Below are 12,116 nucleotides of genomic sequence, written 5' to 3'. Positions count from 1 at the left end.
TATACTGTAGTCACGTGCATCTAATGTGATTTTTAAGCACATATATATATATATATATATATATATATATATAGATGTATATATGATATATATATATATAGTAAATGCCAAGGTGGAAAAGTGAAACAATGAATGGTTGCTAGGACCTTCGACACATAGTCCTGTGTCAGAGGCCTATAGTAGATTCACATCAACGATTCACATCAACCGTAGCGCCTCAGCGGCGTGGTTGGTATGGTATTGCGCTCCCACCTGGGTGGTCGCGGGTTCGATTCTCGGCCATTCCATTGAGGAGTGAGAGATGTGTATTTCTGGTGATAGAAGTTCACTCTCGACGTGGCTTCGGAAGTCACGTAAAGCCGTTGGTCCCGTTGCTGAATAACCACGTGTTCCATGCAACGTAAAGCACCATACAAACAAACAAACAAACACATCAAACCGTGCATTTGACATCTAGGCCAGTCACTTATGACGCTCCTGGTTTGGATAGTTGGATAAGCCAATCACAAAGGGCTGGAAACTCTCAGTCTCTTGCGAGAGTTCACATAAACAGGATGTACGTTCCACCTCTCCTGAGGGATACGTCTTCAGAGGTATCCCTCAGGAGAGGTGGAAAAAACATCCTGCCTATGTGAACTCTCGAGAGAGACTGAGAGTTTCCAGCCTGTGACTGGCTTATCAACAGCTAATCAGGAGTGTCGTAAGGGAATGGCCAAGACATCAAATCATGCTCCATATCTTTGTGGATCAGCTATGCACACAAACACACACACACACACACACACACATATATATATATATATATATATATATATATATATATATATATATATATATATATAATATATATATAAGTGTGTAATGGGAGCTTGCCTGTTTACCTGCTTGTTTCTTACCATGTTGTGACAGATGGATCCTTATACGCGAACAAAACAAAAAGGGAAAATGATCCCTGGGGAGCAGGAATTAGACCCAGGGCCAAATTAATACATATATTTATACTGCAAATCAATTACTGTGATACAAGCAACCGACCCCTTAGTGTAGGGATAACGGTTGGGAAAGAAGAAGACTGTGATACAAGCATGGGCATGAAGTTACGCATAGCAAGGCTCATCTGGAAGTGCTGAGATATGGGTACGTGTGCTCGGAACTGTGGCTCAGTATAGAATCATACAACTTCTCTTTGAAAAGAGAGAAGGACCTAGATTAATTCTAATGCCGACATGCACAAGATGAAGAATACTATAAATGGCCTAGTTCAGCCAAAGGCTGGGGGATGAGTTGGATAAGTTGAGATGAAATTAAGATTGCTCCAGCGCAGGCAATGTGGCGGCTGGGCGTAGGTAAAAACAATTTCCAAAATTCAGTTAATTAGGAAATTTACACGTTAAGTGAACAGTAGACAATATGGAGCAGGGGTGATGGAAAAGATCACTTGTTCAGAAGGGAGGAAATCGAGAGACAAGATCATGAAGCCTGGAGGGAGATGGGCATAGGAAGAGACATGTTAGAGGGAGAAAAAGGCAGAATGAGGTAGACCAGACACTTGTGAGAATAAACTCTTACCTGAGGTATTTTAATTCCAAAACTAATTAGGATGGATGCTGCAGTCTTCCAAGTAATACAGAACTTGCGAGATAAATGTCCTCATCCGGCTCTTGGCCTTGTGGAGAGATGTGAAGCCTCAGCATATGTTGCTTGTTTTCCAAGCGCGGACAGGAAGCCTTTGTGAACATAATACGTACTCCGTACTGGCTTGTCCCAATGTATTAAAATACCACCAATAAACGGTAGCGAATTTCCTGTGAAATACGAAAACGGAAAGACGATTTTTTTCCCAGAAGTAACTTACAACCAATATAAAGTATCTATAAAAAAAACCTTTTCCACTGACGTGAGAACACTCATTGACATCACAACTGACGGACATGATAAATCACAAGCAAATTATAAGTCTTACTCTATTTATTTTTTAAAAAATGTTTCGTTGACACAAGTCACATTTTCTCACAAACATCAAACACTCATATTTAAGACATGTCGACGGACTCGAGTCCGCTGCTGTGATCAAGTCACCATTGCAGATATCTTGGTCAGCGTCTGGAACCAAGGTTTCTTGGATGACTCTCAGACATGGAGTGGAAGTATAGTACATAATACTCTTAGTTCAGACGTGCGAAAACTGAACCATGAAGATAATGTAAGTGGCTATGAAGTTCATCATCTGAAAAAGAAGAAATCATGTAGGTCACTTTCTTATTATACACAAAGAGAAATGGTGTTTTTAAGTTAAGGATTATCATAATAGTTACCTAAACCGTTGCTGGATTATTGATATTCTCTGGAGAGAAAGAGAGAGAGAGAGCTATGACAGTGGTTCGAACTGTAGTTTTTAGAAAACAAATTGCAATGATTTCAAGTCTACCCATCACGAAAAATAAACCTTCGAAATAGATGGAGCTTGCAACAGTAAAGTCTTGTTTTTTGCTTACTTTGGCTCGTGTTTATAATCCATTCAGTTTCCCTTTTGTACGAAGTCGTGCACTTACGTTCTTTCTTAAGACTTTCCATATGTTGTGACTTGACTAACTGCTGTTTCGGGAAGTGCCCCATCTAATTGGCAATAACGGATCTCCCCAAGAAGGAAGCTCTTCAAAGCTTAGACTTACTCTTTGTAATGAATTTCATAACATTGAATTTCGTTCGAACGAAATTAGCGTAGAAAAATGAAATACGAACAAGTCACCGAACAAATTCCCTGTCATCAATATCTTGGTTCCAATTGATATGAAAGAGATTACTGTGTTTTTGTAGGGAATTTATTTCAAATAAAAAATAAATCTTTTTCAACTATAAATCCAAGGAATGTTACAGCTCTTTTATCTTTTTTCTAATGCACATTTCACTATGAAGTTATCATAGCACTAAATTTGACTAAAATGGACGTAGTCTTTATCTTCCAATCGAGTAATATTCTTGTTAAAAAATATGTAGTATTGCATCTTGTAGTTCTGCAGATAATAGACTATTGATTATTATACGCTCCTCCGTGATCATCATCATCATCATCATCATGCCATAAGACCTTAAAAAAGCTTTATATTCATAATGAAAAAACAAGAATTACCGTGAGAAGCATTGATTTCGAGATGACAAAGAACCCAGCTCCAGTCACCACGGGTGCCTGGTGGGGAAGCCGTTGGATGAAGGTCAGGAGCTGTACTCTGATACGATCCGATACTCGACACAGGGGAACTCCAGTTACCTCCTGTCCTACGCCACACCACTGTGAGGAGATGAGAATGCAAACGAAGAAACACATTACTCAAGTCATGTTGGAAAGAGGAATGTCAGAGATGGTGAATGTGTCATTGACCACATTTCCTTTAGAGCAGTGTTCCCAACGTGGGGCGTCCAGGGGTTTTAAGTACATCTTAGTTTGATTTTTAAGGGGTGATGGGGGCAATTTGGAATGCTTAAACCAATTTAATGGCCTTTTAGGCTTCCTCCACGCGAATATAAGAGTTACAGCGTATCACCACTGGGGGCATCAGGCTTCTAGAGGAGATTAGGTGGGGCGTGGCCAAAAAAAAAAAAAAAAAAAAGACTAGGAATCACTGCTTTAGAGGGAGGATAAGTGGATGAGTATTTTGCCAGCTCAGAATCTAGGAATTGGCTACAGCATGTTCTAGGTACAGAACCTACGATCATTTAAGAGATTCTAAACGCCTGCATCAATGTAGTACTAAAAGATTAATGCATTCCCAACAGTTTGTGTGGAATCATCTGTAGTCACCGGTAAATATAAATTTCTGTGATTTGCGGGGTTTTTCGGCAAACATGTAAATTCGACTGAATGTTGATAAATAACGGAAAGTTTTATAAAAAAAATTTATATTTGTTTACTACCCTTTTTTCGAAATTCCAGTCATCCAACCTACCTCATCAGATATGGAACTCGTGACGTAGCAAGCAGACGAAATGAGTAGGAAGTGAAATAGAAGGAAGCAGATCTCCACCAGTGCCATGGGTTTGAAGAAGCCTTCAATCAGCGTGATGTTCGTGAGGAATGTCTGCAGACCGAACGCCGTGTTAATGAAGTAAGAGGCGACTAAAACGAAAAGGGCTGACGACATAGTCTCGAAAAATCGAGTCACTTGCAGACTGAAGTTCTTGTGCTGGTCCATGACGCCCTCGATCACGTGTAGGTCTAACTGACTCCAGTAGCCTTCTCTCTGGGGTGTCAGGACGTCGGTCATGAGGGCTCGTAGCTGAATCATGCGCTCGTAGAGGCTCAGGCAAATCAAAATGTACACGTCCAGCGCCCACGTTATGTAGATTTTTATGTAGGTGCTAGTGAAAGGGACGATGAAGTCGCCGAAATTGAAGGTGGACTTCTCAACTGCAAAGAGTTGCACCGACAGCACGATGGTGCGAGCGATCGTTATGCCTGAGTAAACGACCCACACGGAAAGGGTCAGAAACTGTTTCAGGAGCGAAGGGGGTTTGGTCGTCCTTCCCATTCTGTAGATGTCGTCGAAAACAGTCTTTATATTAGGGGCGTGGTACAGATTGAAGGCCGCCAGCAAGTAATAAAAGAACATGTCCATGTAGTGTGGAGTAACTGCGGCTACGTTTGTCGCTGTGTCCAGTTTCACGGGAGCGGTATTTGGCGACGCTGCAAAAACAAATTGACAGGTCATTAATTTAACGTTCTGCTAAGTTATGCTGTTTGCGTGGTGTAATATAAGGAACTCTATCATAAAAAAAAGGAACTATCTGCAACAAGAGGGTGTTACAACACTTGGGGAGATTCAAACAGTTGAGCGTTATAGATCTGCTTTTCATTTTATTAAGAAAAAATCATCGGAACCTGGCAACGGTCTATCTCTAAAAGCTCAAACATGGTGAAAGAGGAAACCATATTTTTACTTTGTATTATCAGACGTGAGAGAGAGAGAACCACGTCAAAGAAATGGAGACAGTAAACGGATGTCCAGAACATCAAATAAGTATAGTAGATTCACATCAACCCCGTGCATCTGATGTCTGGGTCGGTCCCTTACGACGCTCCTAGTTGGCTGTTGATAAGCCAGTCACAAGGATGGAAACTCTCAGTCTCTCTCGAGAGAGTTCCCACGGACAGGATGTATGTTCCACCTCTCCTGAGGAATACTTTTGAAAGACGTGTCCTGCCTATGTGAACTCTCTCTCTCTCTCTCGAGAGAGAGAGACTGGGAGTTTGCAGCCCTGTGATTGGCTTATCAACAGCCAGTCAGGAGCGTCGTACGGGACTGGCCTAGACACAGATGCACGGGTGATGTGAATCTAGTATAGTATTGACTTACCTATGTAGTATACCTGAACAGCAGTTACGATGCAGGTGAGCAAAACGCAATACGCAGTGTGGAACGTCCTGTAGGTGAAGACCGTCTTCTCGTTCCGAAAACGGAATGACCCCGGCGAGTGACCCAGGATCCACCCGATGACCTCCAGCGCCCGAAGGAGCAGCTGCTTGGACGGAATCTTCCTCGCCCACGCCTTGGTCACGCCCCCACTTGGGCACGGCGTGGAAATAACCCGGGCATTGGTTACTGGGGCGACTGATGACATGGTTCGGATCTGCCGAATGATTGGGGGATGAGTTTTTTTTTTTATTTTTTATTTTTTTTTTTTTACCTTACTGGCAAGTGAAAATGCCCAAAACAGTTCCTTTGGCATAATACTCCAAATCTGGTGTGTGTGTGTGTGTGTGTGTGTGTGTGTGTAACTTTTCTCATTCATTGCCTACCTGAGGAGAGAGACGGCAGCCTCTGAAAAATAGAGGTAACTACTTTCTATATTTTGGTGTTTTTATGGGCTCCTTTTCTTAGATGGAATTCTGTTGTAACAGAACTTTTTGAACCAGAATATATATATAAATAGTATAATCTATATATATAAATATAATTATATATATATAATATATATTATATATTAAATATATAGTATATATATATATATCTAGATCAATAGATCATATATATCTATAATATTACTAAATCTATCAGATCTATAATATCTAAGATATATACAAGATATATATATAATATATATCCTATAATAAGTATTATCAAATATTATATATATATATGATATACTATGCAGGTAGGAAATGTCAATAATTCAAAGAAAATGAAGAATACAACAAACGTGATATCACAGGCCGTAAATCCACACAATGAACAATAACATTTTTGTTAGTAATGACAGACAATTAATGCATACAGATTTCTTATGTTACGACTAAACGAGAGAGAGAGAGAGAGAGAGAGAGAGAAAGCGATCATATAAATTGAGAATAGGATCTATAAAAGTAGGTCGATCATATACATAACAGATTCCGTGATTCCCGCGACAGATGCGTGTTAATTAATTGCCGGGGCAATAAAAGTCACCTCGGGGATCTGACCTCCGAACTTCTGTTCGCTTCTGTGAACAACTTCTGATGCGGCCCGACGCCATAATAATCTTGGAAACTAACCATTGAATCTTCTTGGGAAATAATCTCATTTAATCCCTACACCCAAATTACCCATAGGTGACTCCTTTGAACTGCCCTAACCTAACCCAACCTAACTTAACCTATGGCCATACTTAAAAAAAAAATGTTGCTTGTGCAATACAAGTATACATATCTGGAATTTAACCTATGGTCATGGCAAAAAAAAAATAAAAAAGATTTTGCTTGTGGAATACTAGTATACATCTCTGGAACTGGCCTCTGGAAAACTGGAAAAATTACGGTTGGATACAAATTTTCATGTGCGTCTCTGACCGTTGGAAGACTTTTTTTTTTTTTTTTCCAGTCGAACAGGCCCAATACTTACTGCAATTCTTGCTAATGAACACCATTTCCTTTGGAAGCTTCAATTTCAAGTCAGTGTGGTCGCCTTATTCTATATGATTAGGTTTCACTTTCTGAATAATAATAATTAGGCGCCTCCTTGTCCCCATAAAAGTTAAGAGGAATCGAAGATCCTACCATATTAGGGTAGCTGAAAGAAAAAAAAAGGATCTTTCTTGAGGATTCATTAAACATCATAATGCTATGTGAATTCTCTCGAGAGACTAAGAGTTTCCAGTCCTGTGATTGGCTTATCAACAGCTAATCAGGAGCGTCGTAAGGGACTGGCCTAGACATCAGATGCACGTTTGATGCGAATCTACTATAGCAAGGGATTTTACTTTGTGAGATGAATTCTATGGGAAGGAAAGGAGAGATTTAGCGAGAGAAACGGAGACTGGCACTCAATCGCTAATTGCAGGCTTACTTGGCAAATCCAAATTGCAATGTGCACTCTCTCTCCTAGTCCTAATCAGATACACTGGCCTTCTTTTTCAACCGCTGAATGATGACTTTTGTTGTTCTTCAGGATCATGCTACTTCAGGACACCTGGACACCTCCTTATGATCCTTTGAAGGTAAAGTGCTTTTCAGGTACCCTCAGTACAGTCAGCTGCCCTCATCAGGAACTCAAAGTTGCCTACCGTCGTAGTCTTCTTCCAAATCCTTAACCCTTCCTTCCTTCAAAAGTCTCAACTATGACAGTAGAAGGATTGCTGGGAGGTCTAAGGAGAGGCCAATACCCCATTTCGTCAGGTTTCTTTCCATTCCTCTTTCTGCAGAGTTTCTTGCCTTTTTTTCTAGTAAAGATATGAAATATGCCGAGGACAGGGTGGATTATGGTACAGTGGCTCAGAGGGTGCACACAGCCTGCATGACTGCATCCCTTCATGACTGCATCACAGGGAACTCAGCTCTCGTTCCTGGGATTTCTCCTATAGACACTAGAGAGATCAAGGCAGAGGTTAGGGTCCTCCTTGATTTCTTGCGTGTCAGTGCACCTGGTGCTCTTTCCTTGTTGTTTGCCTATCAGGGTAGGCGTTCACTTGCCTATTTATATCTCCACTGATGGTCTCACTCCCCTTGGTCAATGGAGCTCCTTAGGAAACTGAAAACTTCTTGTCACCCTCATTAACATGGGTGCCCAAAGCATATATATATATTATGTATATAGATTATATATCTAATATATGATAATCTATATACTATATATATATATATATAGATATATATATATATATATATATATATATATATTATATCGAGTGGAATTGCGATGCCAATAATTTAGTGAAGCAAGATGCGAAAACAAATACAGAAAGTTACATTGACATTTTTTTTCAATATTTCCACATACTTTTCAACTGAAATAAAACATTTCTTGAAAGAATAACGCAGTTATATACTGCATACAAATCTTATAGAATGTAATAAGACTAACTTTAATTTACTTAAAATGAAAGAATGTACTGTAGAGGGAGAATAAAGCGATGCACTAGTTAAATGTAATACATTTCATTCAAGTTAGTCACTGTTCGTTTGAAAAGGAACTATAGCCTCCTGTGGTCACAGGATTTCAGGTAGGGGGGGGCCGCCTTGGGGCAAGTTCCCCCCATTGCCCCTACGTGCGGGGGTCCATGCTCATCAATAGAGGACCAGGAATGATCTCTGTCAGCCTGAGTGACCTAGTAAATATCGGGTTTAATATGCAACTTGAACTTTTGGATTTGGGTTCGAACTCTGCTTTTCATGTGCATTGAATAGTGTGGAAGCAAAGCTACTCTTTCACTTCCCTTCTTTTCCATTCCTGAATCATGTACAATCACTTCTACAAGTTTTTCTCAGCCACATTCAACTATGCCCCCTACAATCCTTAAAGTAACACATTTGCACTGGATCTTAGTCTCTGAGTTTTCCGACACTGAAAACACAGCCCTTTTCCTAGGTCTATACCTTTTGGCTCCCACAGACGCAATCAATCTTTGTCCACGTAATTCCTGTACATACATATTACCTTCTCCCCTTTGTCTCATAAAGTGTCAGAATATCCAGTTTTTTTAAACAAATTTAGTCTCACAAATTTCCCTACAATACAATATAACCATACACATTTGAGACTAACCTCGAAATACAGTATTTCACTCTTTCCCTGTTTTTTTTTTTTTGAGACATCAATACAGGGTATCGGGGCCAACTGGTGATTTCCTGGAACACACATCGGCAAGAACTATTAGTTTTTTGTCAGTGACCCATAGAAGAGAAACCTGTGACAGCCACTTAGCCTAAAGAGAAGATCGTCTGTCATGTGGCTGGCATTTCTTCCAACCAAAAGTCTACTCAGCAACTTACCAAGCTCTCCTCTGCCCTGAGGCTCATTGTGTTTATCTTCACAGCCATTGTCATCTCTTACAGCAGTAATGTCCAAGTCGTCCTGCTTAATGTGGCATCAAGTAAAGATGAGTTTACACTAGGCTTCACCACACGCTGCAGGCGTAAGACTCATCACCAACTTCTCCCAAATTCTTGTTAGCCCCGCCTACTGGAGTGCTCATTATGGTGAGTTAGTGGTGTGGCGTGACTCTTGATGAGCAGTCCAGTAGGTGGGGCTAACAAGAGTTTGGGAGGAGTTGGTGATGAGTCTTACGTATGCAGCGTGGGGTGAAGCCTAATGTAAACTCACCTTTAGGTGTCTGTCTGGAGTTTAGGAGAATTTCCTTCCCGATGGGTACACAGCACCTAAATAAATGCACCTCTGCTTCAGGAGGAGGTGTATTAAGGTCCTAAACCACTGATGTTACTGGTACCGGGTACTACTGCCATGGTAGCAGTGTTTTTTACTTGACTACATACATACATTCACACAGACAGACACATATATGTATGTATTGAACTTTTATGGCAAGCTTTTTCATTCTTTACATTTTTTTGGGCATCTTAAACAGGAAGAGAGAGAGAGAGAGAGAGAGAGAGAGAGAGAGAGAGAGAGAGAGAGAGAGAGAGAGAGATACGTACGATACCGAAGAAACAATAAGTTAAGGAGAGCGGTTGCCAATTGGCAGGACGGTTAATCCCGCAAGAGCTGATCCAAGAGCTTTTGGAGAAAATATTATACCAAATAAATGCTAATCACGAAATTCAGAGACGGCGTCAGTGTAAGATAGAAGAAGAAAATATTTGAGGAAATAAACATGAGGCATTTAAGACCAAAACAATCTTCTTGGATGGAGGTGTCAACAAAGTTTGTAGAGGTATTTACGAAGATTGTGTTGTCTAAAAGATGAGGTTTCAAGAAGTTATAAGCGACGATAAAACGTCTTCTAACACTTTTCTTTCTCAGCTGTAGGCCTTTTGCCTCAGAGGATGTGTGGCTCTGCCAGGCGTTAATCTTTCAACTTTCGTCAGGTCTTTTGGGATAGCGTGAAATGCGCCACCCCCCCACCCCCCACCCCACACCCCGAGTAGTACTACCGCTGACCTAACTCACGACTCAGACCAACGGCGGCGTCGTGGAGTTCTCAGGAAACGGACTTAAGTCATTCACACCGTTGAATCGATTGACGTAAAAGATTTGTACAGGTTTTCTAAAGCGGTAGCGCACAGAGTCAAACCAGGCGCGGTCTTTTAATAAGTAATATCAAGTCCCGCCTGTATAGTGTTCCCGAACTGTAAAGGAGTAGCGATCGTTCCCTGAAAAAAGCGGGACGTCATATCTTAAAAACTGACCATAGAATCGCCTTGAAAATAATCTCATTATGTTTCCCACACACAAATTACTTACAGATGGTCTAATATCTAGAACTAATCTGACCCAGTCTGACCTAAATTTACCTGGGGGAATGGCAAAAAAAAAAAACGTGGTTGTTGCACTAGTACTAATATTCATCTCGGGATTGTGCGTCTAGCATGAATACGTGAGAGATAGAGGGACAGAGAAAGAAAGAGAGAGAAAGACAGAGAGGGACAGGTCACGAGAATTAGGTCGAAGAGTACACCAAGGAATTACGCAGCGTGACCCAGAGGGAAAGATCGCGCCAAGAGAGAAGGGGAGAAGGAAGGAAGGAAGGAAGACGCAGGAGCAGAGGATGACTGGAGAAGCTCATTATTAAAGTAATCGACCCCTAATCAAATGAAGAAGAAGAAGAAGAAGGAGACCAGAAAGGTATCGAGGCACCCGGCAAACTGCTCGTCATTTGTTTTTTATAATTCCTTTTTTTTATTTTGGGCAGAAATGAGTTCTGTGCATCTAATTATACCGTCACCTCATATTTAAATGTCACAATGCCGGTAGTAGGAGCATTAGTAACATTAAGTGCTCTGGACGTTGTTATTGCAGATTATATATATATATAGATTATCTATATATATATATATATATATATATATATATATATATATATATATAATATATATATGTGTGTGTGTGTGTGTGTGTGTGTGTGTATGTGTGTGTGTGTGTGTGTATTGCTCGAGTAAGTGCAGGTGTGTATATATTTACTTATACTGGCACTTACTAATTAGAGACTACCTACCCTCTTCTTTTTTTTTTTTCTTCATAACTCTGTAATTGCAATCGCTATTGCGACGTAACTTGAAAATAATTACCCTGAAATAAATCTCGTTTGAAAGTAGTTTCTTTAGACTACTGAAATTTGAATACTTATATTTAAAGGACAGGGCCTAAAGTTAAAGAGAGAGAGAGAGAGAGAGAGAGAAGAGAGAGAGAGAGAGAGAGAGAGAGAAGAAGAGACCGAGAGAGAGAGAGAAGAGAGAGAGACGAGAGAGATGAGAGAGAGAGAGAAGATAGTGACCTTACGTTTACCTTAGTAATTATAACACTTATAGATCTCCAGATCGTGTAGTAATCCACTTCACACAAACTTCGAAGAAACTTGCTAATCGAAACAACCTTTCAAGTGTTCTAGAAGTAGTACCATTTCCAACGTTTAAGCGGCATCGTAACTGTGAACTGTGTGTCACTAGACTTCGGACGGAATTCAACCTAAACTCTTCCGAGAAGCGATTTAAAAAAATGTCTGGAACGGTCAACAACAGCTAAACAGGAGAGGCGCGCCGAGCGCACCCGAGAAGAGGCAGAGGTAAGAACTGGCGCCATCCAAAGTTTATTCGTAAGATCACACATACACAGGAACACAAACACACACTCCCACACACACACACACGCACAAACGCGCGCACGCGCAGGCAGTGACACTCGGCACCTGTCGGG

At 40.7% G+C, this 12,116-nt stretch overlaps 1 protein-coding gene across 1 annotated transcript; it reads right to left on the bottom strand.

The window, feature by feature from the left end:
• Positions 1-1,950: 1,950 nt before the first annotated feature.
• Positions 1,951-12,053, bottom strand: LOC135220514 (uncharacterized). Its single transcript, XM_064257667.1, has 5 exons — positions 11,709-12,053; positions 5,352-5,625; positions 3,945-4,681; positions 3,131-3,289; positions 1,951-2,227 (listed from the first exon to the last, which is right to left on the bottom strand). Exons 2-5 carry the CDS (start codon positions 5,614-5,616, stop codon positions 2,171-2,173), a joined length of 1,218 nt encoding a protein of 405 aa, XP_064113737.1. The 5' UTR covers positions 5,617-5,625; positions 11,709-12,053; the 3' UTR covers positions 1,951-2,170.
• Positions 12,054-12,116: the final 63 nt, after the last annotated feature.

This window comes from Macrobrachium nipponense, chromosome 2 (genome assembly GCF_015104395.2).
Source record: "Macrobrachium nipponense isolate FS-2020 chromosome 2, ASM1510439v2, whole genome shotgun sequence".
Classification (NCBI taxonomy): Eukaryota; Metazoa; Arthropoda; class Malacostraca; order Decapoda; family Palaemonidae; genus Macrobrachium; species Macrobrachium nipponense.
The sequence above is the reverse complement of the archived record's forward strand: the minus strand, read 5'-3'. Positions and strand labels throughout refer to the sequence as shown.

Coding starts and splice junctions, on each gene's coding strand:
- LOC135220514 (XM_064257667.1), bottom strand. CDS start 5,616: ATGTCATCAGTCGCCCCAGTAACCAATGCCCGGGTTATTTCCACGCCG. Junction 3,290..3,944: donor CGAGTTCCATATCTGATGAG/GTAGGTTGGATG, acceptor ATCTCCTCACAG/TGGTGTGGCGTAGGACAGGA. Junction 2,228..3,130: donor CGAAATCAATGCTTCTCACG/GTAATTCTTGTT, acceptor CTTCTTTTTCAG/ATGATGAACTTCATAGCCAC.